The sequence below is a fragment of the Staurois parvus genome, unplaced genomic scaffold (genome assembly GCF_062004578.1).
Source record: "Staurois parvus isolate SC_StPar_1 unplaced genomic scaffold, SC_StPar_1.0 ptg000090l, whole genome shotgun sequence".
In the NCBI taxonomy this organism is placed as follows: domain Eukaryota; kingdom Metazoa; phylum Chordata; class Amphibia; order Anura; family Ranidae; genus Staurois; species Staurois parvus.
The window spans coordinates 1,015,563-1,035,346 of NW_028317886.1; the positions used below are offsets into that span (position 1 = coordinate 1,015,563).

Sequence of the window (19,784 nt, forward strand, 5' to 3'; positions counted from 1 at the left end):
GATGTGTGTCATATGCGGCAGGAGCCAGCAGAGAGAAGAGCCCCACAATCCTGTAAGTGTGGGGACCAGTTTGGAGGTGCATGTTGTTCATGTTTTATGTTGCACTGTAAATATGGGTGTAACATGAAATATGGTCTGAAAGGTGGAGTTAGCTTTTAAATTATTTTAGAGATGGCATTCTCTTCTATTGGTATTAAATTATTAACTGTTTTTTTTTTCTACAGGTTTTTCAAATTGGAAAAACTGTACCCTTGACAAAACATGTCCACAAAGTCTTGCATTTACTCATATTTTATTTCATATGGTCTTCTTTCTCAGGTACTGTGTTTCAAACATGCAAACACAGCTTGATGTGGCATATGCTTACACAATTAGATATCCCCAACTTGTATGACAGTTTTGCTTCACAAATTCAGTAGTTAGTGCTTAGACAAACTTTCTGAAAGGAGAGAATGCCCCAGAGTACATGCTCACAATCAGTCCAACCACATTTAGATTACTGATGACACTCTTCCTTTAATACCTATGTATAGCCAGCGGTGTATTTACAGTAAGGCAAACAAGGCATTTGCCTAGGGTGGAAATTTTTAGGGGGGGGGTGGCACTGCCTCCCCTGGAAGAAGGGACCAGGTGAGCAACAGCAGAATGACTCATGCAGGGCCAGCATCAGAGGGATACCACCGGTACTCCTGTAGATGGCCCAGACAGCAGGAGGATTGGTGTGGTGGGGAGAGCAGCAGTTGCAGAATGATGCACTGTGTATCTCTCCCTCGAGCAGTTGAAACTTTCTCTCCCTCTCCCGTCTGCTGGCTTTCTGCTGCTGGAGGGAGAGACAGACCTGGCCAGATTGAGGGGGTGCCTTGGTGTCCCTGAGTGACCGCTAAGGTCCTTCTCCTGCTCGCACTCAGAGATGAGACCAGAGGAATGCCTGGAGCAGGGAGAGGAGAAGTAGCGGAGAGGAAAGAGCCAGGAGGAAGTGAGCTGTGTTGTGCTCTCTGGGCTCTCCCTCATGTCCTCCATGCAGCACATGAGACAGGATCACTGATAGATCATATGGGACTGTACACACACACACTATAATTACCACCCCCTATCTCCTCCAAGGGCTTCTCATCTCGGGGCAGCAGGAAATGTGGGTTGGGGGTGTTAATCATACTGTGTGTTTTTGTGTGTGTACAGTCCCATACGATCTATCAGTGACCCTGGCTCATGTGCTGCATGGACCACAGGAGGGAGAGCCCAGAGAACACAACACAGCTCACTTCCTCCTGGCTTTTTCCTCTCCACTTTTTCCACGAAGTGTAATAGGGATTTTTTTTTTGGGGGGGTGGTATTTGCTATGAGGAATATGTGAGAGAGAGAGAGAATCATACATATACACACACAGTCATTGATCTCTCTCGCTCTCTCATTGGGGGGGCGCACAATATTTGTGTTGCCTAGGGCAGCATAAAAGCTAAATACACCACTTTGTATAGCCGAACCTTTGGATCAAGTAGGTAAGAGATAAAGCTGATAACCTGGAAAAAGAAAACATCTTCCATTGCTGTGGGGCTCTCCCTGCACCGCAAGGGTACCAATAAAAAGCAATTTTACTTACCTAATTCCTTGCTCCCATCAGCTGCCTTTACAATATGCTACCAGTCCCTGCCCCACTATAAGGGAGGATTTTCCATTTTTGCCGGAGTTCAGCTTTAAACCCCTGCCAGAACTTTTTTTTTTGCTGTCTGTGTAACATTGAGTAGACTTCCCTTCCTTTACTATCCCAGAGATGCAACACAAAGTTAGAGGCAATTTCCCAAACTGAGAAAGTGAAGGGAATTCCCTTCTTAGACAGTAGTCTTCTTACAGGTATCACGAAGGGAAGATTTACTCTTCTTGCTCTGGGAACAACTCAAAAATGAATTTCCCCTCATTTTCTTTCCCATTGACAATGGTCATCTGGGAGGAGGACACATGAAATGTATCATCTGTATTCAACATAATAAACCAAGACATACCGAGGAAGGGGGAAAAAAAGAGAGGATAAAAAAGTATGAAAGTGGGAGAAAGAGCCAAGCTAGACTCTCCAAGTAATGATCAAAGAATAAACAAACCTCATGTAAAAAAAAAGAGGGGAGAAGGAGAAGCAATAAAATCTTTCAGCGGTATACTATCCTACACACGACCACAGAGGTGTAAGGCTAATGGAAATAGTCAAAGCAAGAGTAAGTCCATTAGAAATGAAATGGAGATCAAAATTTTCAGTGCATTCGAAGAGAAGTAATGCACCCAGATCAGTCAAAGAAATTTAAATTTATCCCAGGTATCAATGTCCCTCACCAGGAGTTCCTCCATCTACATAATATCACCCAAAGGGTTAGAGGAGGAGTGTGGGGGTGTTCAGAATTTGGATATGAGCTGCCAGGCAGCTGAAAGAAAAAACTGTAATAAACTTGCTTTTTGAGACCTAAAGGACCCCAGAATGTTGGTTTTTAATATAACCCATGTAATAAAATAATCATTTTAATTATTTTCTTATATATATTATGCGGCACCCAGAAGGTCCTACAACTTTACTTAACTTACAGTGCCTTGAAAAAGTATTCATACCCCTTGAAATTTTTCACATTTTGTCATGTTACAACCAAAAACGTAAATGTAATTTACTGGGATTTTTATGTGATAGACCAACACAAAGTGGCAAAGTTGTGAAGTGGAAGAAAAATGGTTTTCAAAATGTTTCACAAATAAATATCTGAAAAGTGTGCCATGCATTTGTATTCAACCTCCTTTACTAAAATCTAGGGGAACCAATTGCCTTCAGAAGTCACCTAATTAGTAAATAGAGTCCACCTGTGTGTTATTTAATCTCAGTATAAATACAGCTGTTCTGTGAAGCCCTCAGAGGTTTGTTAGGGGACATTAGTAAACAAACAGCATCATTAAGACCAAGGAACACACTAGACAGGTCAGGGATAAGTTGTGGAGAAGTTTAAAGCAGGGTTAGATTATAAAAAAATATCCCAAGCTTTGAACATCTCAAGGAGTACTGTTCAATCCATCATCTAAAAATGGAAAGAGTATGACACAACTGCAAACCTACCAAGACATGGCAGTCCATCTAAACTGACAGGCCGGGCAAGGAGAGCATCAATCAGTGAAGCAGCCAAGAGTCTCATAGTAGCTCTGGAGGAGCTGCAGAAATCCACAGCTCAAATGGGAGAATCTATCCACAGGACAACTATTAGTCGTGCACTCCACAAATCTGGCCTTTATGGAAGAGTGGCAAGAAGAAAGCCATTGTTGAAAGAGAGCCATAAGAAGCCCCATTTGTAGTTTTCAAGAAGCCATGTGGGGGACACAGCAAACATGTGGAAGAAGGTGCTCTGGTCAGATGAGACCAAAATTGAACTTTTTGGCCTATAAGCAAAACACTATGTGTGGCGTAAAACTAACACTACACATTACCCTGAACACACCATCCCCACCATGAAACATGGTGGTGGCAGCATCATGTTGTGGGGATGCTTTTCTTCAGAAGGGACAGGGAAGCTGGTCAGAGTTGATGGGATGATGGATGGAGCCAAATACAGGGCAATCTTAGAAGAAAACCTGTTAGAGTATGCAAAAGATAATTGAGACTGGGGCGGAGGTTCACCTTCCAGCAGGACAACAACCCTAAACATATAGCCAGAGCTACAACGGAATGGTTTAGATCAAAGCTATTTTTGAGGCAAGACTTGAAAATTGCTGTTCACAGATGCTCTCCACCCAATCTGACAGAGCTTGAGCTATTTTGTAATGAAGAATGGGAAAATATTTCACTCTCTAGATGTACAAAGCTGGTAGAGATATACCCAAAAAGACTTGCAGCTTTAATTGCAGCAAGAGGTGGTTCTACAAAGTATTGACTCAGGGGCTGAATACAAATGCAGTACACTTTGAAAACCATTTATCATTTTCCTTCCACTTCACAATTATGTGCCACTTTGTGTTAGTCTATCACATAAAATACCAATAAAATACATTTACATTTATGGTTGTAACATGACAAAATGTGGAAAATTTCAAAGGGTATGAATACTTTTTCAAGGTCCTGTATGTGATTGTTTTTTTATAAAATTGACGATTCACCATTTGAAAGAGGTCAATGCCTAAAACAAGATGTGTTGGCCAACACTGCTAAGAGCTGGATTTCCCAATGAAGAATGGGGCATTGCTGTATGTAAAAGTGTGGAAAAATCTATGAGTTGTTCCATGAATTGATTATATTCTAAATTATAAGCCCCTAGTCTCAAGAACAGTCCAAGAAAAATTAAGTTGGACTGGGACTCATTGTGTTGTATTCAAATTAACTACCCTTTAAGCAATAAACTGCAGTATTTTTTTCAGCTGCTGTGGCTTTTTTTCCTGTACATCTAAATGTCTGTTTGGAGGACTTAAAGAGGATGACAATTTTAGAGACAAATATACTGCATGCAGCCGTTAGAGGTGCCATAGTCATAGGCACACAGTCATTCAGATTAAATTAGCAGGGCTCTGCCATATGTACTGTAGATTTTAATATCCTTGGTAGCATATCTTTGTACATAAAAAGTCATGGAAGACATTTAAATGCTCTGTTTGCTGCAAAAGCTCACTAAATCAGATGAAAAACTAAAGTGAAATTTGCTGTTTTAATAGCATTTGACTTTTACCGTTATAAAAAGAGCTCCAAATCAGCAAAACAGTCATATAGGATTATTACCCCTTCTGGCTAAAATTTACCAAAACTGAATCGTTTATAGTGGAGAATGACACAAAAAGAAACCTATATTTTTTAATACGACTTCAATGTCTAAAATGCTCCATATGGTATCTAAAGCGCTAGTAATAAAAAATGCAGACACTCTTAGAAAACAATGCGTAAGAAAACCACATTGTTTCCACTGACCTTAAAATGTAAAGGTGAATTTTTTACATGGGTCTTCATAGGTAAATGGAGGTAATGTAATGCTCTCCAAATATGAAGAACTTAAATATCTTTAAATAAAAAGTCTAATGTGGTAAGGGTGTTAGGCTCTAAGTAACTTTATAGGCAAGGTCTATGTAGTCTGCAAGGCAGTGGATAAATCAACAGAGATAAATAAATGAAAGATGGTGATCTATGTAGCAGTTTTGTAATTCTCCTTGGACTGGAGAACCAACATCATATATAGAACATTCTGTACCATACATAATACACAGGAGGGAAATCTCCCTTATGGAACACAATTGGAGGAAAACTTGACAGAGGTTATAACCCTCCCTTACTCTATCCAAAATTAAAAAAAAAAGTTTTCTCTTTAGTTCTACTTTAAATGACATATAGGAGGAGATTTACTAAAACTTGAACGCTCAAAATCTGATGCAGCTGTGCATGGAAGCCAAACAGCTTCTAACTTTAGCTTGTCAAATTAAGCTTTGGAAAAAAAAACCTGGAAGTTGATTGGTTTCTATGCAGAGCTGCACCAGATTTACATTCTCCAGTTTTAGTAAATAACCCCTGTGGCAGAGTTATGGACATTCAAAGGCCAGGTGATGAAAGAGGACTAGAGATTATGATTATTACTATACAGGATGTATATAGCACCGACAGTTTGCAGAGCACTTTACAATATAAAGGGAGACAATACAGCAACAATACAATTCAATACAACAGTGATAGTAGGGACACTGCTCCTGAAAGATTACAATATAATAGGGAGGGACTGGTGGAACAAAAGGTAATAAGTGATGGGAGAAATAAAAGATTTGGTTATTACCTGAAGGCAGAATGGGCTTTCCCGAAGAGAAGAGTTTTCAGGGACCGCCTAAGAATGAACAGAGTAGGAAAAAACCTAACAGATTTGGGTAGGGAGTTTCAGAGGACAGAAAATGCTCTAGAGAAGTCCTGGAGAGGAGCATGGGAGGAGGAGATAAAGGAGCTAGAGAGCAGTAGGTCTTGGGAGGAGCAGAGAAGATGATATGGGTGATATTTGGAGACAAGATTGGTAATGTAGCTTGGGGCAGAGTTGTAAATTGCTTTGTATGTTATTGTTAATGTTTTGAATTTTATTAGTTGGGCAATGGGAAGCCAGTGAAGGGATTGGCAGAGAGGGGTGGTAGACATTGAGCGGTTGGTAAGGTAGATGAGTCTATTAGCAGCATTCATTATAGACTGAAGAGGGAATAGCTTGCAAAGAGGTAGGCCTATGAAGAGGGAGTTACAATAGTCAAGGCGAGAGATATCAATGGAGTGAATAAGTTGCTTAGTGGTTTTAATGGTTAAAAAGGGGCAAAATTTGGAGATGTTATGGAGGTGAAGTCTTCAAGATTTGGGCAGTGATTGGATTTGGGGCTGAAAGGACATTCCTGAGTCCAGAATTACACCTAGTATCCTAGTATCCGGGTATGAGGGGAGGGACGGATGGTTGTATTACTGAACTTGACAAAGAATCCGGGGGGTGGGTTGCATAGAGAGGAGGAAATATTATGAGCTCAGTTTTAGAAAGATTGAGTCTGAGGAAGTGGTGCAACATCCATACTGATAAAGTGAAACAGGACTCAAAGTAAATATTTATATTGTTATAGGAAACTTCTGTTAATTGTGCCTAATCAATAACCTGAAAAATATGCACCTTTTTTGTCCTTAATTGCTCCAGAAAAATAGCAGGGCACTCCTTGGATTATTAAGTTTCCTAGACACTCCTGTACCTAAATCCTCATAAATTTATATCTGGAGTGTGTTAGTCACTGTTGCCTCTTAACTGTTAGTCTCAAGAAGTTTTGAGTGGCATTTGGTGATGTCAATACTGGCTGATCAATATTCTGCTTGCTAAAGGCCTTCACATGAGGAAGCAAAGCCCTGTGCCTCTACCATGGTGGCCGTCTCCACACAGAGACACAGTTCAGAACAAGATATAGTAAGCCAGTAATGGAGAAATGATAAACTGCAAGGAGGCATTAGTGTGACCAGTCCTTTGCCCCGCCTACCTTTTTGGGCACAGTTTCTACAGTTCAATTCTTATTTAACACCTCCATCTAGAGGTGGTGCATCTTGAGAAAGAAACATCTCTCATATGGTAATAGAATACATAACAGTGTGTTTGTATGCGTTTACCCTAATGTCGTGGTGGAGAGATTTTCCATATCTTTCCTTGTATCTTTGCTTGATGGTCATCAGATCTATTTCACTTCTGGCTATGAGAGTCCTTATAATGGTCTTGTTGTGAAAACCAAAGTCCTAAACAGAACAAGAATAAAACCCCTATTAGACAATTTCATATCGAGTAAAATGTACAATGTATACTAAGAAGTAAAGCAAAGTTGGAACATGGAGCAAGCTGTATATATAAAGGCAACTGTATGCAGCAATTTTATAATGTCAATGTATTAACCCTTCCTTATGGTCAGTCCAGAAGTAAACAATTCAGATATCTGCAATTTTGGTCTATGAGACTAAAGAACACCATTTTAATTAAAAATATCATTCAAATCTACTGTATGTTATAGGAAGTTAACCAGAGTAAACAAAATGTAATTGATCTTTAATAGTAGATATCTTTCTATCCCTTGTAGGGATAAACATGCATTTATTTATATTTTCCTTCTATGCTGTCCAAGCTGTTCAGCAAAAGAAACAGTTGCCAAGGGTATTTGAAAAGTTGCAACCACATTTTTTTAAACTACTTGAATTTTAAAGCCTGAGTGCAGCCAAATACAAAAAAACTGAATAGTCAGCACAAGGGGCATAACTTACAGTGAGTAGGATATGTTCCCTGTACTGATTCCTGCTTTTTTAGTAATAATCCTCCTCCGTCCTGCCCCGCCTACCCTACTACCTCCACTGTAATCTTCAGGTGTGGCAGGGGTTAATATAACTAGAGGAATGTCTTAGGTTCCCATCAAGCAACCTATGCCTGCTTTTTCCTCCTAGCTGCTCTGTTCATAGAAACTGTACTACAGCTTCTACGAATGGATCAGGATCTAAGAATGGAGGATGGGCAGATGATTGAAAGTTATGCTCCCTCCATTCATAGATCCTGTTACTTTCATAAAAGCTGTAGTACAGCTTCTATGAAAGGAGCAGCTAGACGGAAAGGGTGGTCATAGTTGGGCTACTTGACAAGAACCTGTGACTACACCCTAGTTGTATTAACTCCTGCTGCACTGGAACGTTACAGTGATGGGGGTGCGTGGCGAAAGGGTTTCAGGATTGAGGAGGATTACTACTAAAAGAGGAGTAATCAGCATAAGGGAAAAATACTACTGATTGTAAGTTATGTCCCTGTATTGATTTTTCTGGTTTTGTGTTTGGCTGCATTTAGGCTCAGTGCACACTGCTGCTGTTAAACTCATGCTTTTGTGAGTTTTGGCTTTTTTTTTAAGCCCCTGAACTCCCCAAATTTTATCCTATGTATCTATGCATACATGAATGTGAAGTTTACAGGGCGTTTTCTGAATGCCCTAAAATCACAATCTGGAGAGGGAATTTTGACTTAGGCTTTAGAGGCTGTTAAGCGAGTTAATCCCTATGGTCACTATGCAGTAAGACGCTGAAGACATTGGCGACTACTACATAGATTTCCAGCTTCCTCGGGGATCCCACAGTTATTGAAGCTGGACCCAAAAAATCCACAACTTGAATTTAGCTTTAAAGCAGGGGTCTCCAAACTTTCTAAACAAAGGGCCAAATCACTGTCCTACAAACTTTAGGGGGGCCAGGCTAGGGCCAGTGGGAGTAGAAAGTGTCTTGGAGTCCAGTGAGAGTAAACAATGCCTTATCTTTGGTGTCAGTGGAAGGACTAGTGCCTTGGTGTCAGTGGGAGGAATAATGCCCCATCATTGGAGTTTGGGAGGAATAGTGTATCATCATTGGTATTAGAAGAAGGAATAGTCTCCCATCCTTGGTATCAGTTGGAGGAATAGTGCCCCGTCACTGGGAGGAATTGTGCCCTTTCTTTGATGTCAGTGGGAGGAATAGTGCCCCATTGTTGATGTCAATTGGAGGAATAGTGTCCCATCATTGGTATCAGTGTGGGAGGAAAAGTTTCCCATCATTAGTGTCAGTGGGAGGAATAGAGCCCCAAGGGCCGGATAAAGGCAATGAAAGGACCACATCTGGCCCCCAGGCCACAGTTTGGAGACCACTGCTTTAAAGCATTTCATATTTGAGTTGCTTCTGAGTTTGAGGAAAGTATAAATTGTAAGCGCTCCTGACAATATTATAACTTGTCCTAAACTCTGATACTGTCAAGATTGCTGGATGTCTTGGCTGTCATATAAATATGAAAAAAAATATAACTTAAGACATACAAAACAAAAGATTATATGGCTTGAATGCTATCCTTACCTGTATTATCTGCATGCAATTGTTAGAATACAATATTTGTTTCAAAAGTTTACTTTTAAGTCTGATTTCAAGATAACAGTGTTATTCCATTTTTTTTAGATTTATATGTAAACTTATTTATTATTCTAGCACAGAATTGTTTGAATGACAATTGTGAAGGTTGATATTATTAATCCTCCCTGTATTCCTCTCTGATAACTGTTGAACTTGAAGCATTTTATATTATGTAGTTTACCACAAGGTGCCAGCAAAGTACATGTAAAAATAGCCGAAAGAAGTAAATCTAAAGCAGATCTGAAGGCAAAGCTTTTTTTTCATATTGGATAGAGTAAGTCTAGGGTCATATCTCTGTATTTTGTGCAGTTTTTTGTGTGGGCACTGTAGCTCATTCATTTGAGTGGACTGCTGTACCTGTGGGAAATGTGGGGAAAAAAATCCCTGACCTTGGTCGTGACCAGGCTCGGGTGTGTATTCTAGGGGGCTGCAGGGGAAACTGAATGCAGAAGGTTTTTTTACTTTTACCTTCTGCCTTTACAACCACTTTAAAGATATTTGTGATAGATAGCATTCAAATTGTAAAATGTGTTGTAATCTCTCACCAAAACTAACATTTAGAGTTATCTGCCATCAGTACCCATTTTATATTTCATTATTCAACTCTGACTTGGGATACACTACCTTTACTGTTTTGCAGGTTTGTTATTTTTGGTATTTTCATTTATTCTTTGCTGGCTCTTTGATTTTGAATTTTGAATTTTTATTTATTTTTGCATTTTTTTTATTTATAATTTGTTTAATGGGTTGGGGTGGTGTTGGCTATGGGTGTTACAAAATTGCATATTTGTACTTTGCAACATACACATATATATACATATATTTTGTTTTGCATATATTTATATGCAATACCTATATAATGTACAGTATATAGTTTACTGGGCCTGGTCAGTGTCATTCAGAGCTCTATTTTTGTTTCCTGATGGATGATAAAACTATATAGGGAGAGGCTGGTTTACTGACACTCTTTTTGATGGGGTTGGGGTTTGCAAATGTTTACATTTTTTAAATATATGGATTATATCTGTTATATTGTACATTTGTATAATGCCATCTTAATTAAAATAAAGTATTTGTTTCTTACTTTTTTTGTGGTGTGGACATTTATTTCAGGGAATACTTTTTCATGCAACTTCTGTATTCTATTATGTTTCCTTTTCTGCAAAATTGGTTAGGTAGGTTTGTTCTTTAAATTCATAAAAGTGAGGCTGTGATGTATAGCTAGTAGAGCACCAGGGAGCAGAATTAAACCCACTGATTTAACAGTTTCATAAAAGAATGTTCAAATTAGAAATGTTATTTAATCAGTAAAGCTGAATTCTGGTAAAAATAAAAATTGACCTTTGCTGTGGGTCTCCCACTTGTAGGCAGGTTGAGGTTGGGTGCATTGTGTGGCCCACTTCTTAAAAATGTTTGTCTTTTAAATTCCTCCGGGAAGGAGGATGATTTAATTTTCTTCTTGGCAGGATCCTTTAAATACATGGAGAGGAGCTTAACTCAAGGTAGTTGCTGGTTATGGGAAGAGGGAGAGCCATAGGAAAGAGCACTTAGATTTTTCCTTCTTGCTTCCATTAGGGGGATTCCCTGGAGCTGGGCACAAAGGTACACCCCATTCTCACAGAGACTGGCTAGATTTATCAGAGTGGAGGATGCTATGTATAGAGGAATAAAATAATGCTTGGAGACTATATCATGTAATACTGAAGACACATTTATTGTATTTGCTGTATGGAACTGTGAATGTCTCAATAAAATTGAATTGGACCAAGCCTCTGACTGCTTCTTGTGTCAGAAGTGGATTTCAGTAACCTTGTAGCTGAGTGTTGGGAAAACAACCTGCTGGGCTGAGTTAGGCAGAGAATCTTAGCAGTTCCCCCTTGGCAAAGAGAATCTAAGTATAACCAACTGAAATGCAAACCTAATCTAGCTAGGGGCTAATGGTGGATAGGCAAGGAGAAGCATTATCCTGGACCTACATAAGTCTTCAGGCCTGGAGCATATGGTATCCTCAGCACCGACACATGTTGTCACTAGAGACCACATTATGCATGCAGATGGCGAGCAGATGTGCAAATTGGAGAGGGCTCTGATGGTCACTTACAGTCGGTGAGTGAACCAGGGTGAGCTCTGTTTATTAATCAGGCCCCAGTGGAGTGAGTTAACAGGCTCCTCTGGTGAAACAGGAGTCCCATTCACACACTTACTGCATAGAATAAAAACTTGTTTTGTATGGGGGGGGGGGGCAGAAAAAGCAGTTATATTATGTATTTTTTTTTTACCTTATTCCTATTCCTTATTGTTGGATACCTTCTCCTAGCTGCACTACTAATCTCCAAATGTTGCTTCTCTTCACTATTTCATCAGTTGCAGGCACTCTGACATCATCCCGTTCAGTGCAGGACAAGCAGTCCTACATTTTGAGGACACTGAGGGTCCACCCAAAACCCTGAGCGTTGGTGAGAGGAGAAGAGCGCTGGCTTCTGGAGGAGTGAGGGATAAAGTGAGTACAATTATTCCCCCCAGATAAAAAATGTGCTTTTAACCTTTGTCGTACAGGGGGAGACCCACTGCAAGGGTTTATTTATATTTTACATGAAATTTAGCTTTGATCAAACATAACAATGTTATTTTCTGAATTCATTCTGCCTATTATTGCATGTGCAGTGTATACTACATTCAGGGCATGCCTCTAGTTATAACTGTCACAGTTGCCAGTGTGCTTTTATCGCCCCTCAACCACGCTTTCAAGCTATAAAGGGTTGGTATCATAGATGGTCAGCAACGTTGCAGATCTAAATACAGTAATACCTCGGTTTACGAATTTAATTCTTTCTGTAGGACTTTTCGTTTAGTGAAACAATTTTAAACCGAAACGCCGTTTCCCATAGCAATGCATTGAAAACCAATTAATCCGTTCCTGAGGTCAGAAAAAAGTAAACGCTACTAAAATACTGCATGAGTTATTTTATTAAGTCATGCGGTATTTTAGTAGTGACAACCATGTGTTAACGTTTCAGCTGTCAGCGGGGTTCCCCACTGACAGCTGAATGTAAAAGAATTGCCGTCAATTAAAAAAATATTAATTTAAAAAAAAACGGCATGGGGTCCCACCTCCCATCCATACCAAGCATTTCGGGTCTGGTATGGATTTTGAGGAGAACTCCCACGCCATAATTTAAAAAAAAAATTACACAAAATCCATACCAGACGCTTATCCGGACAAGCAGCCCGGCAGGTCAAGAAAGGGGGGGGAGCGAGTGCCCCCCCCTCCTGAACCATACCAGGCCACATGCCCTCAACATGGGGGATGCTCCCCCTCAAAGCACCTTGTCCCTATGTTGATGGGGACAAGGGCCTCTTCGCCACAACTCTGGCCGGTGGTTGTGGGGGTCTGTGGGCAGGGGGCTTATTGGAATCTGGAAGGGAGGATCCATCAATGATGTCACATGGGGCGGGGTCACTTGGGTGATGTCCCCAGGTAGTCCTGCCCCTTATTTATTTAAGAACTGTCAAACAACCGGAGCAGGCAGAGGGCTGGAAGCCATCGTTGGGAACAGAGCCTTCTTTCTAAACTCCTTTTACGGGTAGGCGGCGGCAGCTGCGGTGACAGCGGGCATCATATTTGATGTTGGATCTACTGTGGGGGACATTCTTTTAGTTTTTTATTTTAATAAAGGACTTGTCAAAGACCAAAAGCACCCCCCTCATGTTGAGGGCATGTGGCCTGGTATGGTTCAGGGGGGGGGGGGTACGCTTGCACTCGATCTCCCCCCCTTTCCTGACCTGCCAGGCTGCATGCTCGGATAAGGGTCTGGTATGGATTTTGGGGGGACCTGATATAGATTTTGGTGTTTTTTTAATTTATTATGGTGCTGGTTTTTAAATGTAATTACCGCTTTTTTTTTCTTCACTATAGCTCAGAAATTCAGCTGTCACTTTTCCCCCAGCTAAAAGAAAGAAAGTTTTCTTTTAGTTTATTTCCCAGAGTTAAAAGAAACAATGTTTCCTTTTAGTTTCTTAAAAGAAACAAAGTTTCCATTAACTCCAGGGAAAGTGACAGCTAATTCTGTGAGCTATAGTGAAGAAAAAAAAAGCTTGCAATTGCATTTAAAAATCAGCACTGACATACACTTCGTAAAACAATTGTAAACCAAGGCATTATTTTCAATGGATTTTCATTAGTAAACCGAAAATTACATTAACTGAGGCGTTCGTAAACCAAGGTATTACTGTACAGACAAAAATGACATTGTCCTTGGAAGAAAGGAGATTTTATATTTGCTTTAACAAAGCAGAGAAAGCTGCAAGATTGTAGGCAAGGCAGTCATGTGACTTTGACTGGTGACGTGACCATGAACCAAAGCTTTTAATTTATTTAACAAAACATTCGTTCAGTTCTATTGTGCTGTTGTATTACTGTGTTTTATGAATGTGCAATACTGTTTTTTTTATTTTTAAATTTGCAGCCGTGGTATGACCACTTTTTAAACAAGCCCCTTAGACCGATAGCACATTCGTGGTTCTGTCACTAATGACATATTATTAACTGCCACCCTCCCCAGCACTTGTTGTGATTTATGATCTTTCCTCCCACCTAACAGCACTGGACACCCAGCATTGTTACATGGGGTAGGAAAAGCGTCCCCAGTCCTGTGTAAGATTTACTTTGTGAATCTTATCTTTGCTCTAGGCAGCCAGCAGAGAGGCAAGAGAGCAAAATGAAGAAGAGCATGTGCACCTGGGTGGGTGCAGCTGAATGAACCTGTTACTCTGTCCTGCCTGGCCAAAATACAAGTACACCTTAAGTCTAGGTTCACACCTAAGCGGATTGCGGTGCATTTTGCATTTTGCAGAAACGCACTACAGTCCATTTAACATGATTTCCAATGGGACATTTACACGTTTTCACCTGGTGCGTTTTTTGGAAAGGGTCAGGGACTTTTTAAAACACAAAATGTTGCATTTTGCTTCAATAGACTTCAATGGAGATGCTGCAGAAATGCATGTAGTGCTTTTTTATGCATTTTGTATGTGTTTTGTGGTTTAATCTGCCTAGTAACAAGTTGGAAAAACACAAAACACATAAAAAATTTGTCAAAAACGCATGTGCAAAAATGAAAAATGCACCGCAAAAAGCACTGCAAAAACGGATCAAATGAAAACTGCATAGGTGTGAACCTAGCCTAAGTGTCACTTCCAGTCCAGCCTTTTTTCATATTTTTAACATGTTTAATGTACAAAAATCTTGTATGCAGCATGCAGGCAATAATCAAAACATATAGACAATGACTTACATGAATTGCTGAGTAAAGCCTATATGCAAAATATGATGGTTTATCTCGAACACAGGACACTGCAGGATAAATAAGTAGTGTTATCAATTCTAATTCTTTTTATAAATAAAAGCACATTTTTCTTATACTTAGTACATTTCTGATATCCAGGAAAGAAAAATGTGTAGAGAAGAAAAATAGCATTTACCTAACCAATATGTATTATACCTTACTAATTATTTTAAAAGCAAAAGATAAAACTTTATAATCATCAATGAGCTTTGTGAAATGGATTCATTTTTTATGAAGTGTTCTACTAGTAATTAAAAGAACTTTACCCTGCTCATTTTTCATTTTAATCCCCTCTTACCTGTCATGTTGGGTTGTTCTCAATTAGCAAACTATTCCAGCCAGCAAGTCCAGCATTTTCTCGCTGTAGCCCACCACTAGCCACTGTGGCTGGTTCTTGCACTGCTTTCTTCTCCTCTAACGTCATGAATTCTTGCAGCTGGGGCTTGTACTATAACATGCATTGTCTAAAAACTATATGCAATGCTATATGTAATTCAATACTATATTTTATATGTACTGTACATAGAGGGCGAGTAAATGATATATACTAAAATTGTAAAATTTCCATTAGGGAAGTGCACCACTCTTACATGTCATGGGTCATTGGTTGAGAAAATAAATAATAATGATTTTATGTAATTTGTCCAATCTTCCATTTCTTTTTTTTAGCTTTGCATCTTAAAGCAGTTTTAACGCTGAGAGCCATACAAGAGGTGAAATACATAGTTGAAATACTGGTAAGTGTTTTATTTACCAAAACAATTTGTAATTATGCACAGTCAGTTTTTGATCCAGACACCCCTGCCCAACAGCACAGTCAGATCCTTGGCCACTATAGCACCAGCCGTAGTATAGCTCAACTAGGTCAAGACCACAAATTAGCAATCCACCCCCCCCCCCCGCAGTTTGCTGAGAAAGGAGAACATTTGCACACTGAAAAGGCTATCCCTCTGTTTAATCCATTCTCTCATCCAGTCAGGATGTTCACTTTTGGCACACCTGAAAAATGTGTGTGACTACATCTATTTAGCTGGTCAGTGCTGCAACTCAAATAGTTACTCTCAGGCAGGGCTTTTTTGTCTGTGAGAATAGGTACAGCTACTCCCCCCTTCCAAGCCATCCCTTGTCTCTTCCCTTGACCTACCTCTGAATACTGTCCCTTGGTTGCACCTCCTAATCACCTCCCAGTACCACCCTTTTTAGAGAATTTAGAACTGAGAATATGTTAATGATAACAAGAAAAGCAGTAAAATAGATCCCCTGCAGCCAGTAACAAAAGACCCCCCAGCAACAATAGATACCTCAGGAACATAAGACCCCCAGCAATAATAAATACTACCCCAAGAAGAACAATAGACCCTAGCAACAATAGATCCACCCCAGCAACAATAGACCCTGTCAGCAACAATAGATCTCTCAGCAGCCAGCCTGAATAGAACATACAGCAACCAGCAACAGTAGATCCCTCCCTCAACAGTAGATCCCTCCCAGCAACATACGACCACACAGCAACAATAGATTCCCTGGCAAGAACAACTGACATCCTCAGCAACATATGACCCTCACCGCAACAATATATCCCCCCAGCAGCAATCACAACAATAGATCCCTCCAGCAACATTAGATCCCACAGCAGCTAGCTTCAATATACCCTCCAGCACACCCTAGCACCTCTTGCCAATACATACAAACTTTCTTGGTAGGAGGTGCTGGAGCTGCGTTCCCCCATGTCATGCTGGAAAAATGCCCTGCTCATAGGAAATGTGGCAAACTTTTTTGTCCCCTCAATCTATTTTAACTTTATATAGGACAGGACAAGAAGATATTTCTCTCCATGGTAACACTGTGGACAATAAGCAGCTCAAAGGAAGATGAAACTGCTGCAGAACAGAAGCGGTAGCATTTATGTACAATGTGTGTAATGCATTCTCCCTCAAGCAACTTGCAAAATAATATATCATCTTCCCAAGAGGAAATTACATTTATATAACAGCTTTTTTCTACATACAGCTACACAATATGTGTCTGAAAGTCATTTCAATGTGTTGTTAACATAGCTATAGATGCATTCACACATACTCTATATATATATATATATATTCAGGTATGTGTGCATATTTATGGGCATATATACATGTTTCTAGATGTATACAATGCATGACATAAGTAAGAGCATTAAAGTGAATGTCACCCCAAAATGTTATATATCTGATAAGTGTCTATATGACCATGTACTTGTACTTTAAGTATCCTGTTCTCTTTGAATTGTTTTTCTTTTTTTTTTGTGTGAAATACCTGGTGATCTTGCAAATCCCCCTGCTATCCTATTTTAAACTGACCATGCCAGGGCATGTAAGCACTTCCATCCCTGCGCGGTCAGTTTGCTTCTTAGCATTGTACTTGGGAGCAAAACCTGATGGTACTTCAGTGGTCAAACCTCCTGCACAGATCTTCACTACAAGATCAGTGTACTGCTACTTCTCTGCCCACTGCACAGTCTCCACCCCTAGCTTTCTGGGCCCCCTATGCAGCCGAGAACATAGGTCATGTGATCACTTATAAAGAAAAGAAGGTATTTAGAATGGATGTACAGTGTATACTGAATACAGTGTTCACCATAAATGAATACACCTCTTTTGAAAAGTAAGATTTTAATCAATATCTCAATGAACACAAGAACAATTTCCAAACGTTTGACAAAACTGAGTTTTATGGAATTATAGCTGTGTTATTTTAGCTCATTACATGAAAATAAGGTTAATAATATAACTTAGATTATAAAATCTTCAGTTTTACTCAAATTAGTTCATGCAGAAATGATTACACCCCACAACAAAAACGACTACATCTAGTATTTTGTATGACCTCCATAATTTGTAAGGACAGCACCAAGTCTTCTAGGCATGGAATGAACAAGTTGGCGACATATTGCAACATTGATCTTTTTCTATTCTTCAAGAAGGACCTCTTTTAGAGCCTGGATGCTGAATGGAGAGTGATGCTCAACTTGTCTCTTCAGAATAAGTGATCATTTGGGTTCAGATCAGGAGACATACTTGGTCACTGAATCACTTTCACCCTGTTCTTCAGAAACACAACAGTGGCCTTAGATGTGTGTTTTGGATCATTGTCATGTTGGAAAAGTGCAAAATTGACCAAGGGCACGGAGTGATGGTGGCATCTTGTCTTTCAATATAGAGCAGTACATCTGTGAATTCATGATACCATCAATGGAATGCAGCTCCTCAACAACAGCAGCACTCATGTAGCCCCACAGAAGAACACTGCCAGCGACGTTTCACTGTAGGCACCATGCATTTTTCTTTGTACTCCTCACCTTTGCAATGCCATACAGTTTTGAAGTCACCAGTTCCAAAAACATTTATCTTGGTCTCATCACTCCAGACTACAGAGTCCCAGTAGTCTTCTTCTTCTTATTCAGGCTAGGCCCTGGCAAATTCTAGGCGGGCTTGTTTGTGCATGGTCTTTAGGAGAGGATCTGTGGACGACACCCGTGTATGTCATTCCTCTGCAGTGTACATCGTATTGTGTCACGGGAAACAATAACCCCAGTTTGGCTTTATGCTTGTTTAGCTAACTGCAGTGAACTTGCATGAAGATTTTCTTCAACCCTTCTCATCAGAAGATGCCCCTGTTGAGTTGTTATCTTCCTTGGAAGGCCTGTATGTCTCTGTGAGATGGTTGCAGTTCCATTTTTGTATCACTTTTGCTACAGTATTCTGACTGATAAGTAAAGCTTTGCTGATCTTCTTATAGCCTTCACCTTTCTTGTGTAAAGGAATTTTCTTTCTCAGGCCTTGTGACATTCTCTTCCATGTGGTGCCGTTGCTGACAGCATGGAATGGGAAGGGATTTTCTTTGTTAAGTAATGCCCTCTTATAATCAACTGTCTGCTGGATACCTGTTTAATTAATAATTAGAGTCACCTGGAGTTGAATTCTTGTTAATTAGGATTTTGTTGTCTAAAACTTAAATTTGCTCCTAAGACTTTCAATGAGGTATATTCATTTTTGCAACATGGTATTGAATGAATTTGTTGGGAAAAATATTTCTTTGTGTGTGCAAATTAACAAATCTTGTTTGCAGTCAATGGCCCGCATTTGTGGGAGTATTTTGTAGTATAGTGTCCCAAAGAAAATTTTGATTCCTAAAGAAAAGTAAAGATTTTCTGACAAATCTATTGGGGTGTACTCATTTATGCTGAATATATTTATATATATAGACGAGGCTCTGTCACTGTGAAAATATAGGAAAATATGAAACAGGGTTCCCATTTAACGTAAACACAATGTTCCAGACTAGTGTTTCTGGGCAGAGAAAGCTGTGTATTTGGCTTTCTACTGGAGTCTGTAATTCTGGATCACAGCATTCAATCCTGTGTCTGGGTTTTGCTAGACACCAGTAACCTGGCTGAGTGCACAGGTGTGCAGTGTCATTATATACTCAGGTCTGAGGTTAGTTTAGAGCTCCCAGTTTGGAAACAGCTCCCAGTGTGGGAGACAGAAGGTCTCATTGAGGGGTCAGAGGGCCTCAGCCAGAATTCAAGAGACAGAGGTCTCAATTCCAAGAGTCAGGTCAGCTCCCATCACCGTGCAGCAGAGTGCTGTGACTAAAGACTAGAGAGCCAAGTATCCAGGTGAACTGGACAACACAGTCTGAGAGACTGGTAAGAGGTACAGCTTGGTACTGTGTTTGAAACTGAGTGAGCTTATGAGCCAGGTGGCTTGGAATTTTCAAGTATTTTTATCCTACTGAAGCTGGAGAAGAGCCCCTGCATGGGAAACTTTATGTTGGATTGTTGTTTGCTTTCTACTGTTCTAAATAAAAGTGGGTTACCAAGCACTTAAAAATAGTTTCTGTCTGTTGTGGATTATATATATTGTATATACAGCTGCACAAGCTCCCGCCCTACTTCATATTAGATATTGCAACAACCCACTGTTATAGCTCGAAGCAGCCTCTGTCATATTGTGCCCAACTCAATGCCATCACCTTTATACCAATAAGAAAGAATGTCCACACAAGTTGTA

General features: G+C 39.9%; 1 protein-coding gene across 2 annotated transcripts in view; it reads right to left on the bottom strand.

The window, feature by feature from the left end:
• ANXA10 (annexin A10) overlaps positions 1-19,784 on the bottom strand; it is a 100,816-nt gene that overhangs the window by 4,553 nt on the left and 76,479 nt on the right. For both annotated transcript variants that reach the window (XM_089670509.1, XM_089670510.1), the window contains 2 exons: positions 14,683-14,741; positions 7,103-7,225 (listed from right to left, as the gene is read on the bottom strand). In XM_089670509.1, the coding sequence (XP_089526635.1) occupies positions 7,103-7,225; positions 14,683-14,741 (182 nt within the window). The remainder of the gene's footprint in view (positions 1-7,102; positions 7,226-14,682; positions 14,742-19,784) is intronic.